Source organism: Heterodontus francisci, chromosome 26 (genome assembly GCF_036365525.1).
Source record: "Heterodontus francisci isolate sHetFra1 chromosome 26, sHetFra1.hap1, whole genome shotgun sequence".
Taxonomy (NCBI): domain Eukaryota; kingdom Metazoa; phylum Chordata; class Chondrichthyes; order Heterodontiformes; family Heterodontidae; genus Heterodontus; species Heterodontus francisci.
In genome coordinates this window covers 53,346,206-53,367,527 of record NC_090396.1, presented here as the reverse complement: position 1 = coordinate 53,367,527, position 21,322 = coordinate 53,346,206, and the positions used below count along the sequence as shown (strand labels likewise).

The window sequence follows — 21,322 nt, the reverse complement described above, 5'->3', positions numbered from 1 at the left end:
TATCCCCAATGTCCTGACCAATATTTATCCCTTAATCAACATCGCAAAAGAATTGTCATTATCATATTGTTGTTTGTGAGAGCTTGCCTTTTTTTTTTGTTTCATGGGATGTGGGCGTCGCCAGCCAGGCCAGCATTTATTGCCCATCCTTAATTGCCCTTCAGAAGGTGGTGGTGAGCCACCTTCTTGAATCGCTGCAGTCCATGTGGGGTAGGTACACTCACAGGGCTGTTAGGGAGTTCCAGGATTTTGTCCCAGCGACGGTAAAGGAACGGTGATATAGTTCCAAGTCAGGATGGTGTGTGGCTTGGAGGAGAACCTGCAGGTGGTGGTGGTGCTCCCATGCATCTGCTGCCCTTGTCCTTCTCGGTGATAGAGATCACGAGTTTGGAAGCTGCACATTGAGGATATCCTCCATTGTGCTGTGTGGCACTACCACTGTGCTAAATGGGATAGATTTCGAACAGACCTAGCAATACAAAATTGGACATCCATAAGGCGCTGTGGACCATCAGCAGCAGCAGAATTGTACTCGACCACAATCTGTAACCTCATGGCCCGGCATATTCCCCACTCTACTTTACCATCAAGCCGGGCGATCAACCCTGACTCAATGGAGAGTGCAGGAGGGCATGCCAGGAGCAGCAGCGGGCATACCTCAAAATGAAGTGTCAACCTGGTGAAGCTACAACCCAGGACTACTTGCATGCCAAACAGCATATGCAGCATGCGATAGACAGAGCTAAGCGATCCCACAACCAACGGATCAGATCTAAGCTCTGCAGTCCTGCCACATCCAATCGTGAATGGTGAACAATTAAACAACTAACTGGAGGAGCTGGCTCCACAAATATCTCCATCCTCAATGATGGAGGAGCCCAGCACATCAGGGCAAAAGATAAGGCTGAAACATTTACAATAATCTTCAGCCAGAAGTGTCGCGTGGATGATCAATCCCAGCCTCTCCCTGAAGTCCCAGCATCACAGAAGCCAGGCTTCAGCCAATTTGATTCACTTTGCGTGATATCAAGAAACGACTGAAGGCACTGGATACTGCAAAGGCTACGGGCCCTGACAACATTCCAGCAATAGTACTGAAGACCTGTGCTCCAGAACTTGACACGCCCCTCGCCAAGCTGTTTCAGTACAGCTACAACACTGGCTTCTACTTGGCAATGTGGAAAATTGCCCAGGTATGTCCTGCACGCAAAAGGTTGGACAAATCCAACCTGGCCGATTACCGCCCCATCAGTCTACTCTCGATAATCAGTAAAGTGATGGAAGGTGTCACTATCAGTGACACCTAGCGGCACTTGCTTAGCAATAAGCTGCTCATTGACGCTCAGTTTGGGTTCTGCAAATTGGCTGCTACATTTCCTATATTACTACAGTTACTACACTTTAAAAGTACTTCATTGGCTATAATGCCCTTCGCGATGTCCTGAAGTCATGAAAGCCTCACATAATACCAAGTCTTTCTTCTAATCATCTTCAGCCGTGCATGATGCCACCACCAAACACATCTTCCCCATCCCCTTCCTGAAAGGACCATTTCCTCCGCGACACCATGGTCCACTCTCTATCACCCCCAACACCTCGTCCCCTTCCCAGGGCACCTTCCCATGCAATCATAGAAGGTGTAACACCTGCCCTTTTACCTACTCTCTCCTCACCATCCAAGGCTCCAAACACTCCTCCTAGGTGAAGCTGCAGTTTACTTGTACTTCTTCCAATTTATTATACTGCATTTGCTGCTCATAATGCAGTCTCCTCTGCACTGGGGAGATCAAACGCAGATTGGGTGACCCCTTTGTGGAATATTTCCAGTCAGTCCGCAAGCATGACCCTCAGCTTCCAGTTGCTAGGCATTTTAGTTCACCACTTTGCTCTCACAGCCTGCTGTCGCGTTCCAGTGAAGTTCAACGCAAGCTCGAGGAACAGCACCTCATCTTTCGATTAGGCACTTTACAGCCTTCTGGACTTAATATTTGAGTTTAACGATTTCAGACCATGATGCCCATTTTGATTTTTTTTTTGAACTATGTGCTGCTCTTAAACTTGTTTTGCATGTTTTTGCTTTCAGACAGACCTGTTCATTATCTGCCATTAAAACTCTCTTTCACTACAACTATTACCACTCCCTTTACCTTTTGTTCTATGACATCTTTGTCATTTAATCTCTCCCACCCTCCGCCCTATTACAGACCTTCCCTTTTGTTCCTCTTACACCTTCCCCCTTTCACTTGCTTAAAACCTACATTTCTAACTTTTGCTAGTTCTGATGAAAGGTCATTGACCTCAAAAATTAACTCTGTTTCTCTCTCTACAGATGCTGCCAGACCCGAGTATTTCCAGCACTTTGTTTTTATTTCAGATTTCCAGCATCTGCAGTATTTTACTTTTATTTAACATAACTTCTTTGCTTTTGTACCTATGCCCCTATTGATAAAGGTTTGGATGCTGTATGCTTTATTAACCACTCACTCAATTTGTCCTGCCACCCTCAGTAATTTATAAACAAATACACCCAGGTCCCTCTGCTCCCCTTTAGAATTGTACCCTTTATTTTATATTGTCTCTCTGCGTTCTTTCTACCAGAATGAATTACTTCATATTATCTATGCCACCAAGGTTCCCTCCAACTCCAAATAGCCAGTTTTCACCCAAAATTATTGTCCTAGTTCAAATGTTCCATCATAATTTTAATATTGTACTTTTGGCATACATAAGAAACTAATGTGTTGGAAATGACCAGCTGGCCCATCAAGCCTGCCCCACACCATGATGGCTGGAGCATCTCAATTTAACAGTTCTTCCATCCCATCCCCCCCACTACCTTTTCAGGATTCTATAGCTAAGGGACTTTACAAAAAGGATTCAACATCTGGATACCTTTATGCAATGCAATTGTGACTAATTATGTAGAAATCAGAGATATGAGGGATAATTGCCCCAAGGAACTCTCAATTACCACCAAGCAGTAACAGGCAAAATTCTGGGAACTGACTTGCCCCCTAATCTAGGGATTGATATGCTACCCCTAATAGGCTTAGAAGATGGAACAAACAATATTAAAAAAAAAGTCAGTAATTTGTTGTAAGTAAGACATTTTATATAAAGACACACGCTTTGAAATCCCTTAGTCCAGCAAGTTCCATCTGTCTGTATGCTGTCTCTAGGGCAGGTACAATGTCAGAGTCGCTCTATTCATTTCTTCTTGTTTTGTTTAAGAACTTTAATGATTTACTGTTAATGGTAGATAGACTATAACAATGTGATAACTAGCAAGTAATTACTAACACATGCACTGCTTTGAACTAAATAATTGAGAACAGTTTTACAGTGGAGTAGTACCTGCATGAATCTGCAGATTGTGTGAATATGTATTGATCCGGAACACACAACCGATGAAAGATACGGAAATGGGATCCAGGAATTTGACCTTAAGACCATAGAAAAATGCCTCACAATATTCCTTTAACCAGTGTATGCATGTCTCAGTCATTGCCTCTGAGTTACCAAATGAACCTGAACACAGAAAATACAACATATATTGTAAGCAGCAAAAATAATCCAGAGCTTGAAACAGCCGGAAATTTGAAGTTATCAACATTAATTGAGCGCTTATTTTATTATAAAAGTGCCTCATCAGAAAACATTCACACAATTTCGCACAAGTCACAAGCTGTCTCTAAAAGACAAAAATAATTTAAATATAATACTTATGCATGTGTTTTTACACAAGTTATTTGCAGTTAACTGGCACGATCATGTAAAACAAAAGCAAAATACTGCAGATGCCCGAAATCTGAAATAAAAACAGAAAATGCTGGAAATTCTCAGCAGGCCTAGCAGCATCTGTGGAAAGAGAAACAGAGCAAATGTTTCAGGTCTGTGACCTTTCATCAGAACTGGGAAAAGTTAGAAATGCAATGGGGTGGGGGGAGGGAGGATGGGAAGAACAAAAAAAAATAATTCTGTGATAGGGTGGAGGGCAAGAGACATTAAATGGCAAAAGGTTTTGATGGTGCAAGACCAAAGGGAGTTTTAATGGGACAAAAAAAAAATGTATCGAGAGGAGGTATGAATGGCAGGATCCTGAATAGTTGCCACCTGAAAGCAAAGTAAATGAAATGACAAAAATGAGAGAAAAAAGAAAAAACTTTGCCGGTCAAACACAACTGGCCTTTAATAAATACCGTGGGCTGCCCTTCATTTAGAATGGATTTCTAAATGCTCACTACTTTTATCTCAAATAATGAATTCTAAGAGTTTGTCCACAATTGAGACACTAATTGGCCTTTGGAAGTGCTGACTGTTTTAAACACATGCATTAATTTTAGTAGAAAATATCTTGCACTCACATAATACAAGTAAATATACTTCATTATACTTAACATCCACCACCATTCAGTAACCAAATAAAGCATCCATGATCAAAAAAATGCTCAGTCTGCTTTTCGCCAAACCATTTTCCCAACAAATGCATAAAAAGGTTAAGGTACACATGAATACCCCATGCAAATTTGAGTATTGAGATTAAGTGCAGAATGCCGTTGTCTACTACTCTTAAAATTTACTTATCAGTAATGCAATTAGCCACATGTTGCTAGCAGTAAATATATTGGACAACACTGGTAAGTAGTTTTTTTAAATTCATTCATGGGATGTGGGCGTCACCGGCTTTCTCTCACTTCTTGAACAAAGATATTACATTGGTTACACTTCAATCACAATGAACAAAATTGTATTTTTTCTGCGGCATAGGCTGAGGAGCTGGGAGATGCAAAATGCAGATGCTACAGTGCCACCACTGGCAGGAGTATAAAATATTTTTTAAAAATTGACAGATATACATTTGCGGCACTGAAAGTCAATTTACATACATCGGACTTAAATGTAAACAATGACAGTCCGCCCATGCGGACCGCACGTAGCGGAGCCACTGCAATATTAAACATGGTCGCTCAGTTAAATAGTAGGGGCAGACTGCCCACCCTGATGACTTGGAGGGGGAGGGTTGTCCCTCCCCGGCAATGGCATCAACAGCCTTTGCGCAAGTGCTGACGCCATTTTTCAAGGGCTTCGAGCCCTACATTTCAATTTAAATGTTTAAAGATATATGGATGTAAAATTGATTTTAAAAAATTAAATGTTCTTGCTCCTCTCACCCTCCCCCAATAATCAGAGTTAATAGCCTGCCCTCTCTCCCCACCCCCCCCCAAAACACTTGCCCCGTGCACCTGACCTTCCCCCACCAAAGTTCATAAACTTTACACTTTACCCCTTCCCACCATCCCCTACACTAATGAAATTACATTGACGCTGCTCCTCCACACTCCCCTCCCCCACACTGAAAAACATACCTGGTCCCCCCTCCCCACCAGTGTTCTGCCTCGGGGATCTGAAGGCAAAGGAGTGCCAGCCACCGGCACCAATATTACAGCGGGACGGAAAGCCGAGGCACAGGTCTGATTAATTCATTACTTTTAAAGGATTTAAATATGTTAATGGGTGTCCCAACACCGAGCAGTTGAGGGGGCCACCACGAGGCCTCGCTGCCGCCGGCAATATTGGGCTGGGCCTTCTCGGCATCGAGGCCCGTGGCGGGCCTCTGCCAGAGACGTTTTCTGACCCCCGACGTCAGGGTGTCTGTAAAATTCAGCCCATTATTTATGAAAAAGTTCTGAGCTGTGTGTGCTGCATGTCAAGGGACACATGTAAATGTCTGACATACTTTGAAAAAAAGGATATCAGAAACAGCTAATAATGTACAACATACAAACTCCTTCATCAACACAAAATTATTGACTTCAAGAACGATAGCTAGAAAAATACAAAAAAAAAAAAAATTTGATCTCTGACTGAACCCGAAGCTCTGCATAACAGCAATTAACATCTTAGTGATCCAGGAAAGCACAGTAATTACCCTGGGTGGTGTTAAAAGTTCACACTACTTAAACACAGATGCATTTTTAACATTGTTACCCGATACAATGCTGCTGTCTTTATAAAACAGCATGCCCTCTGACCTATCACAGATATTTTATGTTCTATGTTAATGGACACTCCTCTCAGCTGACCCCTACAATCTAGTATGTACTTTTTTGCCCATTATCTAAATAAATAATAAGAAAGCCTGGGGACTGGAATAAAAGAATCCTTATTTTCTATCACATGCTGTCATGATTCTATCTACTTCGAAAAGTGAATTGAATTATATAGCTTATCAGACAAAGTCTCACATTCTAAACCAACAGTTTACGTAAAACAGGTAAATGAACAGTATAAAACAACGAACTGCACTCGGCATTATCTTTCTTGATGAATAAAACAATGATGCCACTCACTTTCTCTCTACCTATAGACTTTAAAACAAAAGTTGCTTCTTACACTGTGAAACACACTGCAGTTTCAAAACTAGACTAGCTTCTCTGTTGGCTAACATCTGACCATTTTCTGGAATAAAGGCAGCCCAAATGTATCATTCAACACCCTTTGAAGTGATACAGAAACAAAAAGGTAATACACACCTGGATCTCTAATGATGACATAAGATCAACAACCATTCATAGATTATCAATCACATGAAACATTTGTTCATCGAAATAGAATTGCCATTTTTGGTAGAACATGGACAGAACTTGTACTCTGACTGCTTGCAAATTCAAAAGAAGCACACATCACCTAAGCAGCAAGTGAACAAAGAAAATTACAGCACAGGAACAGGCCCTTCGGCCCTCCAAGCCTGCGCCGATCCAGATCCTCTATCTAAACCTGTCGCCTACTTTCGAAGGGTCTGTATCTCTTTGCTTCCTGCCCATTCATGTATCTGTCTAGATACATGTTAAAAGACGCTATCGTGCCCGCTTCTACCACCTCCGCTGGCAATGCGTTCCAGGCACCCACCACTCTCTGCGTAAAGAACTTTCCACGCATAACCCCCCTAAACTTTTCCCCTCTCACTTTGAACTCGTGACCCCTAGTAATTGAATCCCCCACTCTGGGAAAAAGCTTCTTGCTATCCACCCTGTCTATACCTCTCATGATTTTGTACACCTCAATCAGGTCCCCCCTCAGCCTCCGTCTTTCTAATGAAAATAATCCTAATCTACTCAACCTTTCTTCATAGCTAGCGCCCTCCATACCAGGCAACATCCTGGTGAACCTCCTCTGCACCCTCTCCAAAGCATCTATATCCTTTTGGTAATGTGGTGACCAGAATGGCACGCAGTATTCCAAATGTGGCCGAACCAAAGTCCTATACAACTGTAACATGACCTGCCAACTCTTGTACTCAATACCCCGTCCGATGAAGGAAAGCATGCCGTATGCCTTCTTGACCACTCTATTGACCTGCGTTGCCACCTTCAGGGAACAATGGACCTGAACACCCAAATCTCTCTGTACATCAATTTTCCCCAGGACTTCTCCATTTATTGTATAGTTCACTCTTGAATTGGATCTTCCAAAATGCATCACCTCGCATTTGCCCGGATTGAACTCCATCTGCCATTTCTCTGCCCAACTCTCCAATCTATCTATATTCTGCTGTATTCTCTGACAGTCCCCTTCACTATCTGCCATTCCACCAATCTTAGTGTCGTCTGCAAACTTGCTAATCAGACCACCTATACTTTCCTCCAAATCATTTATGTATATCACAAACAACAGTGGTCCCAGCACGAAGTTCCATGAAGTGCTTTTTAGGTACCATATAGCTGTAGGAACCCTTTTGCATTCCACTCTGTAAACTGCCTCCATTTCACAGAAGATAGCTAGCCATGATTGACCTTAACCCCATCTGATGTTTTTAGTCCCTCATGTTCTTTCTAGTAATAATACAAATATAAAATTCAACAACAAAATCCATTTTTTTTTTTAAAGTGACTTTGGACAGTTGCCTCTCAGTATTGTGGCACAACAAAAATTGTACTGAAGGTCTTGAACAAGGTATGTCAGGAGTGCAGTTGCAACAAACCATTTCAAGACTTTTAAAATGCAAGATTGCAACAGACGATAACTGAGAAAGAGTGAGGCAGGGAAGATGGTGGCGCAGTGGTATTGTCACTGGACTAGTAACCCAGAGACCCAACGTATTGCTCTGGGACATGGGTTCAAATCCCACCACAGCAGAAGGTGGATTTGAATTCAATTAATAATTCTGGAATTAAAAGCTGGTCTAATGATAGCCATGAAACCATTGTCGATTGTTATAAAAACCCATCTGGTTCACTAATGTCCTTCAGGGAAAGAAATCTGCTGTCCTTACCTGGTCTGGCCCACATGTGACTCCAGACCCACAGCAATGTGGTTGACTCTTACATGCCCTCTGAAAGGGCCTATCAAGCCACTCAGTTGTATCTAACTGCTACAAAGTCAATAAAAAGGAATGAAACCGACAGGACCACCTGGGCGGCGCAGTGGTTCGCGCCGCAGCCTCACAGCTCCAGCGACCCGGGTTCAATTCCGGGTACTGCCTGTGTGGAGTTTGCAAGTTCTCCCTGTGTCTGCGTGGGTTTCCTCCGGGTGCTCCGGTTTCCTCCCACATGCCAAAGACTTGTAGGTTGATAGGTAAATTGGCCATCAGAAATTGCCCCTAGTATAGGTAGGTGGTAGGGGAATATAGGGACAGGTAGGGATGTGGTAGGAATATGGAATTAGTGTAGGATTAGTATAAATGGGCGGTTGATGGTCGGCACAGACTTGGTGGGCTGAAGGGCCTGTTTCAGTGCTGTATCTCTAAAACTAAAAAACTAAACCATAACGGCAAACCCAGCCCTGTCGACCCTGCAAAGTCCTCCTTACTAAAATCTGGGGGCTTGTGCCAAAGTTGGGAGAGCTGTCCCACAGACCAGTCAAGCAACAGCCTGACATAGTCATACTCATGGAAACATACCTGACAGACAATGCCCCAGACACTGCCATCACCATCCCCGGGTATGTCCTGTCCCACCGGCAGGACAGACCCACCAGAGGTGGTGGCACAGTGGTATACAGTAGGGAGGGAGTTGCCCTGGGAGTCCTCAACATCGACTCCGGACCCCATGAAATCTCATGGCATCAGATCAAACATGGACAAGGAAACCTCCTGCTGATCACTACCTACTGCCCTCCCTCAGCTGATGAGTCAGTACTCCTCCATGTTGAACAGCACTTGGAGGAAGCACCGAGGGTGGCAAGGGCACAAAATGTACTCTGGGTGGGGGACTTCAATGTCCATCACCATGAGTGGCTCGGTAGCACCACTACTGACGGAGCTGGCCGAGTCCTAAAGGAATATCTGCTAGACTGGGTCTGCAGCAGGTGGTGAGGGAACCAAGAGGGGAAAACATACTTGACCACGTCCACACCAATCTGCCTGCCACGGATGCATCTGTCCATGATAGTATTGGTAGGAGTGACCACCGCACAGTCCTTGTGGAGACGAAGTCCCGCCTTCACATTGAGGATACCCTCCATCGGGTTGTGTGGCACTACCACCGTGCTAAATGGGATAGATTACGAACAGATCTAGCAATGCAAAACTGGCCATCCATGAGGCGCTGTGGGCCATCAGCAGCAGCAGAATTGTACTCAACCACAATCTGTAATCTCATGGCCCGGCATAACCCCCCACTCTACCATTACCATCAAGCCAGGAGACCAACCCTGGTTCAATGAAAGAGTGCAGGAGGGCATGCCAGGAGCAGCACCAAGCATACCTCAAAATGAGGAGTCAACCTGGTGAAGCAACAACACAAGAATATCTGCGTGCCAAACTGCGTCAGCAGCATGCGATAGACAGAGCTAAGCGATCCCATGACCACCGGATCAGATCTAAGCTCTGTAGTCCTGCCACATTCAGCCATGAATGGCGGTGGACAATTAAACAACTAACTGGAGGAGGTGGCTCCACAAATATCCCCATCCTCAATGATGGGGGAGCCCAGCACATCAGTGCGAAAGATAAGGCTGAAGCATTTGCAACAATCTTCAGCCAGAAGTCCCGAGTTGATGATCCATCTCGGCCTCCTCCTGAAGTCCCCAGCATCACAGATGCCAGACTTCAGCCAATTCGATTCACTTCGCGTGATATCAAGAAACGACTGAAGGCACTGGATACTGCAAAAGCTATAGGCCCTGACAATATTCCAGCAATAGTACTGAAGACCTGTGCTCCAGAATTTGCCACGCCCCTAGCCAAGCTGTTCCAGCTACAACACTGGCATCTACCCTGCAATGTGGAAAATTGCCCAGGTATGTCCTGTACACAAAAAGCAGGACAAGTCCAACCCAGCGAATTACCGCCCCATCTGTCGACTCTCAATCATCAGTAAAGTGATGGAAGGTGTCATCAACAGTGCCATCAAGCAGCACTTGCTTAGCAATAACCTGCACAGTGATGCTCAGTTTGGGTTCCGCCAGGGCCACACAGCTCCTGACCACATTACAGCCTTGGTTCAAACATGGACAAAAGAGCTGAACTCGAGAGCTGAGGTGAGAGTGACTGCCCTTGACATCAAGGCAGCATTTGACCGAGTATGGCATTAAGGAGCCCAAGCAAAACTGAGGTCAATGGGAATCAGGGGGAAAACCCTCCGCTGGCTGGAGTCACAACTAGCTGAAAGGAAGAGGAATGTGGTTGTTGGAGGTCAATCATCTGAGCTCCAGGACATCAATGCAGGAGTTCCTCAGGGTAGTGTCCTAGGCCCAACCATCTTCAGCTGCTTCATCAATGACCTTCCTTCAATCATAAGGTCAGAAGTGGGGATGTTTGCTGATGATTGCACAATGTTCAGCACCATTTGAGACTCCTCAGATACTGAAGTAGCCCGTGTAGAAATGCAGCAAGACCTGGGCAATATCCAGGCTTGGGCTGATAAATGGCAAGTAACATTCGCGCCACACAAGTGCCGGGCAATGACCATCTCCAACAAGAGAGAATCTAACCATCTCCCCTTGACATTCAACAGCATTACCATTGCTGAATCCCCCACTATCAACATCCTAGGGGCTACCATTGACCAGAAACTGAACTGGAGTAGCCATATAAATACCGTGGCTACAAGAGCAGGTCAGAGGCTAGGAATCCTGTGGCGAGTAACTCACCTCCTGACTCCCCAAAGCCTGTCCACCATCTACAAGGCACAAGTCAGGAGTGTGATGGAATACTCTCCACTTGCCTGGATGGGTGCAGCTCCAACAACACTCAAGAAGCTCGACACCATCCAGGACAAAGCAGCCCGCTTGATTGGCACCCCATCTACAAACATTCACTCCCTCCACCACCGACGCACAATGGCAGCAGTGTCTACCATCTACAAGATGCACTGCAGCAATGCACCAATGCTCCTTAGACAGCACCTTCCAAACCCGCGACCTCTACCAACTAGAAGGACAGGGGCAGCAAATGCATGGGAACATCACCAGCTGCAAGTTCCCGTCCAAGTCACACACAATCCTGACTTGGAACTATATCGCCGTTCCTTCACTGTCGCTGGGTCAAAATCCTGTAACTGCCTTCCTAATGGCACTGTGGGTATACCTACCCCACATGGACTGCAGCGGTTCAAGAAGGCAACTCACCACCACCTTCTCAAGGGCAATTAGGGATGGGCAATAAATGCTGGCCTGGCCAGCGACGCCCGTATCCCATGAATGAATTTTTAAAAATGGTTGATGATGTCAATGAACAGGGGTTGAGCAGGCAAGTTAAATGGTCACGAAAGGGAGCAGGTGAGCACTTCACAGAATGAAGTGACTATGGTGGAGGGAGATGTGGAAGAAGCTGTGCAGCATGCAGGGCCTCGATTTTGGACACAACAAACTCTACTAAAAATGAACAGACTCCTTACTCAAAAATCGGAATGAAATAGTTTTTTAGGATCATACCAATGATCTGAATGTAAATAATGTTTTTCCCAGAAACTGGTGTTTTCCTGTGTACGCTGCTGTAAAATGTGTAGAAATCTTGCTTTGGTTCCGGGTGGCTAAGGATCCAGTCAGACTTCAAATGCAACTCAATAGGTTTGAAGAGGGTGCTATCTGGACGAAACGCTTCTTCTAGGAATCGTTTCACCTTTGGACTGAATTTTTGATACAGTTCAATTACATCCTTATGATTAGATATCAAGGCTGTCCTCAGCGCCTCTTCATCGGGTCTGATAGTCTCCATCGAGTAAAACAAATAAAAGTTACTAGAAAGAAAATTAAAACTCAGTATTAATTTCATTTAGTTTAGTTCAGTTTCTTTTGCCTACATATAAACTTTTAACAGACAACACTGCATTTATCTTCTTCACCGTTTCCAAAATCAAATCTGTTTATTTGTCCACTCAATCTATCAAAGACCCTTTCCAAATTTCTGCTGCCATCCACACTACTAACTGTGCTACTTAACTTGGTGTCGTTAGCAAACCTGGAAATATGGCTCTCTATTCCTTCATCTAAATAATGTGAAAAACAGGTCCCAATACAAGTCCCTGGGGGTAAACAATCACATCCTGCCAACTGGAGTACATCCCTGTTATCCCCTGGCTCCTAGATCCTAACCAATTTACTACCCAAATGTTGCCTCCAATTCCATTTGTGTCAAGTCTCTTACATAAAATCTTACTGAATGCCTTCCGGAAGTCCATATAAATAACATCCATCGAAATTCCCTTATCTACAATGTTAGTGACCTCTGCAAAAATTTCAACTTAAATCTGGTCCAACAAAATCTGTTGATTGATGGCTTAACTAGTTGTGTACCAGATACACTCAAGTCTGCACACCTTAGCTTAAGAAATTGAAGATGGGAGCGGTACCAATGGAACAACCAGAGTGGGAGATAGCATGTTTTTCTGGGAACAAGGACATCAAAGGTTCAGGTAAGGGAATGGTTGAGCACATCGACAGCAGTAGGTATCATGGCAAATGGAGGGCCAATGTCTAGACAGTTGGAGTTCAATCCCCATCCCCTCTCTCCTCTGATTTCACTGCTTTCCTTTCCTCCCTTACCCTCTCTCTTTTAATATAAACTCCCCTACGCACATTTGTGCTGTACACTCGACTCCACCTTCTCACAACACCTCGCTTGCCATCACCTCGTTCAGATAAGGTCATCTCCGACCATGTCCTTGTATCCCTCACTACCCACATTCATCCACCGCCTCCCAAACTCATTCCCTTTCCTTTCTTTCTCACTGTCTCCTCTCTAAGCAGTGGGCTTAATACTAATAGTTATCAGAAGTTCACCAACTTTCTCAAATATTTGGACCATGTTTCATCCTTTCTGCAAAGACTCCTGCCTTAATTTCTGTATTTCAGCTGCTATGCTCTACATCAGATCTTGGGATGTCAACCACCACCCCCACCACCACCCACCCCCGCTTCCCTGTAACAAGATGTTTCTTTTTGCAATTAACAAAGCCCCTCAAATACATATACCCCATTTTCTGATCCTCCACTCTTGCTCCTCTCGAGGACAGAGTCTCTCTTGACATCACCTTCATCCCAATAGTATTTGCATTTAGAAAATCACTGTCCACCATCTACAGTGTAGCCACACCATAATGCACATCTTAATCTTCCATCTCAGCTTTCTGAAGGGGCCATTCCCTTCACTAAAATGTTATTGTCATTCATCACCATTCTTTCTGGATGCTCTGCCTCAAGCATTCTCTTCGACAACTGCAGAGAAAGGAATACCTGTCCACCAGTGTAATTTATCTTCCAAGCCATGGTGAAGGGCTTCAAACACTTTATCCATGCAGTGATTTAAATATGCTCTTTATAATCTAATACACTATACTCATTGCTTCATGGTGGTTCCCTCTTTACTGAGGACACCAAACACAAATTGTGTGATAGTACTGTTGAACATCCATTTTCTAGACAGGTTCTTCCACTCAAATTTCATTTTACTCCATTTCTATTGAAGTTGTTGTACTCACATTTTGCCTTTGTCACTTCCTTTCATAGTCTTGAAATCAGTGTATCGGACTTGCATTTTTCATCTCTTCCCATTTGTTTTGAGAAAACCTTGCTGTGTTACGAAATCTATTAATCTTAGCCTGCAGTTTACCCCTTCCCTCACTTTCCAATCATTACACATGCATATTTTCCTTTTCTAGTTCGCATCAGATTTTTAGATGCTGAAAGGTCACCATTTTATGTACTTAATGATACACCTGAAGATGTTTAGGCACAGACAGATTTGCTGTGATTTTTGTGGTTCTTACAAAAAGCCATTGATTGGAAAAGTTAGCTGTTTCTCTTTCTACAGATGCTGCTTGACTTGAGTATTTCCAGCATTTTCTGTTTTAATTTCAGAGGTCCAGACTCTGCAGTATTTTTCTTTTATAACTTACTGCGATTTCAGACACCCAGCTCTATCTCATCACCACCTCTTTTGCACTGTTGTAAAATGATCAGACTGCTTGTCTGATATCCAGTATGGGATGAACAGAAATTTCCTCCAATTAAATATCAGGAAGACCAAACTTATTGTCTTTGGTTCCTGATAAAACTCTGTTCCATAGCTACCAACTCCATCCCTCTCCCTGGTAATTATCTGAGGCTGAACCAGACTGTTCTCAATCCTGGTGTCATATTTGACCCCAAAATGAGCTTCCGACCACATATCCATGCCATCACTAAGACTGCCCATTTCCACCTCCATGACATTGCCCGCCTTAGTCCCTACCTGGGCTCAACTGCTGCTGAAATTCTCAACCATGCCTTCATTACCTCTAGTCTTGACTCTTCCAACGCATGCCTAGTCAGCCTCCCACACTCTACGTATCATAAACTTAAGCTCACCCAAAACTCCGCTGCCCAAGTCCTGACTCATGCCAAGTCCCATTCACCCATCACCCATGATTGCTGACCTGCATTGGGTCCCAATCAAGCAATGCCTTGATTTTAAAATTCTCATCCTTGTTTTCAAGCCCCTCCATGGCCTCGCCGCTCCCTGTCTCTGTAACTCCTTCAGTCCCACAACCAGAGATCTCTGCGCTCAGCTAATTTTAGTCTCTTGGGCATCCCTGTCTGTTCCACCACTGGTGGCAGTGCCTTCAGCTGTTGAGGCCTTAAGCTCTGGAATTCCCTCCCTAAACCTCTCCACCTCTCTTTCCTCCCTTAAAACCTACTCCTTTCACCAAGCTTTTGGCCATCTGCCTTAATATTGCCTAATGTGGCTCAGTATCAAGTTTTGCTTTATCATGCTATGAAGCACCGTGGGAAGTTTTAATACATTAAAGGTGCTATATAAATACAAGTTATTGTGACTGAGATAAAGTACACTGTACAATAAACACAATTCAAATAATCAATACAACTTTGCCATCAAACTAAGAGAATGCCCAATTATCATTATTGGGTGTTGCTACTTTGAGGGGTGTGGAGGGGTTTCCCTATTGACAAGTAACTAACTCATAAGCGATAGGAAATCAGGAAGAGGACCAGTACACCACAATAGTCAAGTCTTTCTTGCTGTATCTCATTATTGTTTGCTCATCTAAAGATTCAAAACAAACTGTAACATTTCTAACTTACCCATCTAAGTGTACAAACAATTCAATAAACTTTGTGATGCATGACCAGAGATTTTTTTTTAAAGTATAAAAAGTCATTATTATAGAGGGTTGAAAATGGCCAGCATGTCAATCAGCATCGAATAGAAAAAGATGCGTAATGTTTTGTGTATCCTAAATATCCAAAAATAATTGGCATTTTTCTCTTTCAAATTCTGATCAATCTGCTGTGCATGCCTACTATTTTCAGTTTTCATTTCAAACTTCGAACACACATCTTTGTTTCAAATCTTACCCTGAGACCATCACTGTCTCAATATCTGAACAAAAAAGCAAATCTAATATTTAAAATCTTAGAAAATATTGATGTTGTAGCTACCTCTTTACAATTAACACACTTGCAGCATCTTGTCCAACCCACTACAAAAAAACTGATCAAACAAATTGTTAATTGTTTAGGGCAATATCCGAAGATACTATCATGGAATCATAGCAAATTACAGCACAGAAGGAGGCCATTGGGCTCATCATGGTCTTGCCAGAAGACAAGTAGCCATCCAACTTAATCCCACTTTCCAGCTCTTGGTCCATAGACTTGCAGGTTTTGGTACTTCAAGTGCATGTCCATGTACTTTTTAAATGTTATAAGGGTTTCATCTACCACCCGAGCAGGCAGTGAGTTCCAAATCCCTACCACCCTCTGGGTGAAAATATTTCCCCTTGAAAAGCCTCTAAATTTCATCCTCTTATCTTAAATCTATGCCGCCTGATTAGGGACCCCTCAACCAAGAAAAGTAGGGCCTTCCTAACCACTCTATCTAGACCCCTCAAAACTTTATACATTTCAATTAGGTCTCTCAGCCTCCTCTGTTCCAAAGAAAACAACCTAGCCAATCCAAATATAAACAAGAAATGCTGGAAATACTCAGCAGGTCTGGCAACATGTGGAGAGAGAAGCAGAGTTAACGTTTCAGGTCAGAGACCCTTCTTCAGAACTGACAAATATTAGAAATGTAAAAGGTTTTATGCAAGTAAAGCAGGGGGTGGGGCAAGAGATAACAGAAGAGGTGTTGATAGGACAAGGTCACAGAGAATAACTGACCAGAAGGTCATGGAACAAAGGCAAGCAGTATGTTAATGGTGTGCTAAAAGACAAGGCGTTAGTACAGAAGGGGTGCGAATTAACTGTAAAGCACAAAGCACTACAAGCACAACATTTAAAAAAATTTAAACAGAAAGTGGGTAGACACAGTAGAAACAAACTAACCAAACTAAAATAAAATAACCAAATAAACAATAAATAAGAAAACAAGAAAAAAAAACTAAACATAAAAAAGGGGGGTCCATCATGCTCTGAAATTTGTGAATTCAAAGTTCAGTCCGGCAGGCTGTAGCGTGCCTAATCGGTAAATGAGATGCTGTTCCTCGAGCTTGCGTTGATGTTCAATGGAACACTGCAGCAAGCCCAGGACAGATATGTGAGCATGAGAGTGGGGGGTGTTGAAATGGCCAGCAACCATAAACTCAGGGTCATGCTTGCGGACTGAGCAGAGGTGTTCCGCAAAGCGGTCACCGAATCTGCGTTTGGTCTCCCCAATGTAGAGGAGACCACATTGTGAGCAGCGAATACAGTATACTAAATTGAAAGTACAAATAAATAGCTGCTTCACCTGAAAGGTGTGTTTGGGGCCTTGGATAGTGAGGAGAGAGGAGGTAAATGGGCAGGTATTACACCTCCTGTGATTGCAGGGGAAAGTGCTGTGGGAAGGGGATGAAGTGGTGGGGGTAATGGAGGAGTGAACCAGGGTGTCGCGGAGGGAACGATCCCTTCGGAATGCTGACAGGGGAAGGGAGGGGAAGATGCGACTGGTAGTGGCATCACGCTGGAGGTGGCGGAAATGGCGGAGGATGATCCTTTGGATATGGAGGCTGATGGGGTGAAAAGTGAGGACAAGGGGAACCCTGTCACGGTTCTGGGAGGGAGGGGAAGGGGTGAGGGTAGAGGTGCGGGGAATGGGCCGGACACGGTTGAGGGCCCTGTCAACCACAGTGGGGGGAAATCCTCGGTTGAGGAAAAAGGTCATATCAGAAGCACCGTCATCATCAGAGCAGATGCGTCGGAGACGGAGAAACTGGGAGAATGGAATGGAGTCCTTGCAGGAGGTAGCCCGCTTCTACTTCCTTCCCAAAATCCACAAACAGGACTGTCCTGGCAGACCCATTGTGTCAGCCTGCTCCTGCCCCACTGAACTTATTTCTTCCTATCTAGACTCTATCTTTTCTCCGCTGGTCCAGTCTCTTCCCACCTACATCCGTGACTCTTCTGACACCCTACGTCATTTTGACAATTTCCAGTTTCATGGTCCCAACCGCCTCCTCTTCACTATGGACGTCCAATCGCTCTACACCTCCATCCCCCACCAGGATGGTTTGAGGGCTCTCCACTTCCTCCTGGAACAGAGGCCCGACCAGTCCCCATCCACCACCACCCTCCTCCGCCTGGCTGAACGTTCTCACATTGAACAACTTCTCTTTCAACTCCACGCACTTCCTTCAAGTAAAAGGTGTCGCAATGGGTACCCGCATGGGTCCTAGTTATGCTTGTCTTTTTGTGGGATATGTCGAGCATTCTTTGTTCCAGTCCTACTCAGGCCCCCTCCCCCAACTCTTTTTCCGGTACATTGATGACTGTATCGGTGCCGTTTCCTGCTCCCGCCCCGAACTGGAAAACTTTATCAACTTTGCTTCCAATTTCCACCCTTCTCCCACCTTTACATGGTCGATCTCTGACACTTCCCTTCCCTTCCTCGACTTCTCTGTCTCCATCTCTGGGGATAGGTTGTCTACTAATATCCATTATAAGCCCACCGACTCCCACAGCTACCTCGACTACACTTCTTCACACCCTACCTCCTGCAAGGACTCCATTCCATTCTCCCAGTTTCTCCGTCTCCGACGCATCTGCTCTGATGACGCTACCTTCCATGACGGTGCTTCTGATATGACCTCCTTTTTCCTCAACCGAGGATTTCCCCCCACTGTGGTTAACAGGGCCCTCAACCGTGTCCGGCCCATTCCCCGCACCTCTATCCTCACCCCTTCCCCTCCCTCCCAGAACTGTGACAGGGTTCCCCTTGTCCTCACTTTTCACCCCATCAGCCTCCATATCCAAAGGATCATCCTCCGCCATTTCCGCCACCTCCAGCGTGATGCCACTACCAGTCGCATCTTCCCCTCCCTTCCCGTCAGCATTCCGAAGGGATCGTTCCCTCCGCGACACCCTGGTCCACTCCTCCATTACCCCCACCACCTCATCCCCGTCCCATGGCACCTTCCCCTGCAATCGCAGGAGGTGTAATACCTGCCCATTTACCTCCTCTCTCCTCACTATCCCAGGCCCCAAACACTCCTTTCAGGTGAAGCAGCAATTTACTTGTACTTCTTTCAATGTAGTATACTGTATTCGCTGCTCACAGTGTGGTCTCCTCTACATTGGGGAGACCAAGCGCAGACTGGGTGACCGCTTTGCGGAACATCTCCGCTCAGTCCGCAAGCAGGACCCTGAGCTTCCGGTTGCTTGCCATTTCAACACTCCCCCCTGCTCTCATGCTCACATCTCTGTCCTGGGATTGCTGCAGTGTTCCAGTGAACATCAACGCAAGCTCGAGGAACAGCATCTCATCTACCGATTAGGCACACTACAGCCTGCCGGACTGAACATTGAGTTCAATAATTTCAGAGCATGACAGACCCCCATTTTACTTTCATTTTTAGTTATTTTCTCTTCCTTTTTTTTTACATTCTTTACAATCTTTTTTTTTTGCATTTATTTCATTTCATCTTAGTTTGTTCAGTTTGCTTACCCACTGTTTTTTTTCAGGTTTGCACTTGCTGCTGTTCAATATTCAGTGTATTAACACCTAATCTGTACTCATGCTTTGTCTTTCAACACACCATTAACATATTGTTTGCCTTTGCTCCATGACCTTTTGGTCAGCTATGTGGCCTGGTCCAATCTCGACCTCCTTTGTTATCTCTTGCCCCACCCCCACCTCACTTGCTTATAATATGTGACTTTTCTAATATTTGTCAGTTCCGATGAAGGGTCACTGACCCGAAACGTTAACTCTGCTTCTCTTTTCACAGATGCTGCCAGACCTGCTGAGTGGTTCCAGCATTTCTTGTTTTTATTACTACTCTTTCTTTAGTTGTCCTCATGCTCTTTATGTAATTATTAAAAATCTTTGGGTTTCCCTCATTTTATTTGCCAATTTTTTTCATGCCTTCTCTTTGCTTTCCTAATTTCCTTTTTAATTTCACTCCTACATTTTTTTATACTTCTCTAGGTTTTCTGCAGTATTGAACACTTGGTATCTGATATAAATTTCCATTTTTTCCTTTATCTTCTCCTTTAAGCCCCTTGACATCCAGGGGGCTCTGGATGTCACTCCCAGCCTTTTACTTCAGGTGGACATACTTACTTCTGAACCCTCACTATTTCTTCCTTGAATGCCTCCCACTGATCTGGCACTGAACTGTTTCCAGTTCACTTTAGCGAAATCACAGCTCAGCTTAATAAAATTAGTTTTTCCTCAATTATTGCTAGTCTATCTTTGTCTTTTTGCATGTCTATCCTAAATCTAACTGAAATATATCCTATAACTAGGTTCGCCACTTTTTGCTCAAAAGCGGGAGGAAATATCACATTTGCAAAGGAGCTGGAGTTCTGGATTTTCTTCATCGAGAATAAAAATTTAAATGTTACTAAATGATGGCATGACATAAAATACAAAGATTAGAACACAAGAAACGACTATTTAAAGAACCGCGATTCCTCAATCTGCACCACGTTATTTCCTAGTAGCCCACTTAAAAAAAAGCTACCTTGTTACGCCTTAACTGATGCCAAACTGGGGCGTTTACAAAATCTAATTTTAATACCACACAAGGCCTTCACTCCTCCCCTTTGCACCTGAACAAGAAACTCCACCGAATTGCACATAATCGAAACCGCGTTTCAATCGACCTACATCCTCAAATCACCCCTTCCGTACATTATCAACGTAATGAACAGTAAGTACGCATCATCTGCCGAAATTAAATCGTCAACTTGCAGTCATGAACGTGGACGGAAAGGTGTGGTGGTACAAGGATGATTTTTTTTCTTTCATGCGCATAACAATGGCAGTAAAACGCCCAAAACTGGCCGGACTCCCGCGATAGCGCCACCGCTCGAAACAGTGCCGACTTCACCTGGCGGTCAGTCAGTGACCGCCGTGGCGCGCCCAGCGCGGGGGGCGGGGCCTGGGGCGGCTCGAGCGCCGTAAGCGGCCTCAGCAAGATGGAGGTTCGGGGATGTGCGTAATGTGATTTATTATCAATCCAACTCCTGCATCTGGGTTTGCAGATTATTGCTTTAACCTTTCTTTTTAAACATTTTCACTTAGATGGGAAGAATCAATGGTGTTAATCTGTAGTAAGTTAATTAAATCATTTTTTGATGGGTGAAGGAAAATTATGACTTGATAACGAAGAGTTCAAACGGATGTATGAAACCGACCTCCCACTCAGCGAGAATACGCGCGATTGTGCCTCCTGCGTATTATTAACCATAAGAACAAACGTCACTTTAACAGCAACATACCAGACAAGCAAAGTAATTTCCAACACGTTGCCCAGGTCTTATAAACAATGGTTGGGTCTCATTTGCATGTTATTCGAAATAAACCAGCACTATATTATTCCATCAGATATTTATCTCATTCTTAATTAAGAGTTCAAGTTACATTTAACTACTATGGTAACTAAAGAATTTATGTCCC

At 44.2% G+C, this 21,322-nt stretch overlaps 1 protein-coding gene across 11 annotated transcripts in view; it reads right to left on the bottom strand.

The window, feature by feature from the left end:
- The window catches only part of LOC137384354 (archaemetzincin-2), a 98,873-nt gene extending 78,170 nt beyond the window's left edge, over positions 1 to 20,703 (bottom strand). For 2 of the 11 annotated variants that reach the window (XM_068058264.1, XM_068058261.1), the window contains exons 1-3: positions 13,920 to 14,278; positions 11,875 to 12,179; positions 3,355 to 3,528 (exon numbers count right to left, since the gene is read on the bottom strand). In XM_068058264.1, coding sequence (XP_067914365.1) covers positions 3,355 to 3,528; positions 11,875 to 12,179; positions 13,920 to 13,975 — 535 coding nt within the window. In that variant the 5' untranslated portion in view covers positions 13,976 to 14,278. The other 9 variants (XM_068058263.1, XM_068058265.1, XM_068058267.1 and 6 more) reach the window with 9 other exon arrangements.
- Between the last annotated feature and the right edge of the window lie 619 nt (positions 20,704 to 21,322).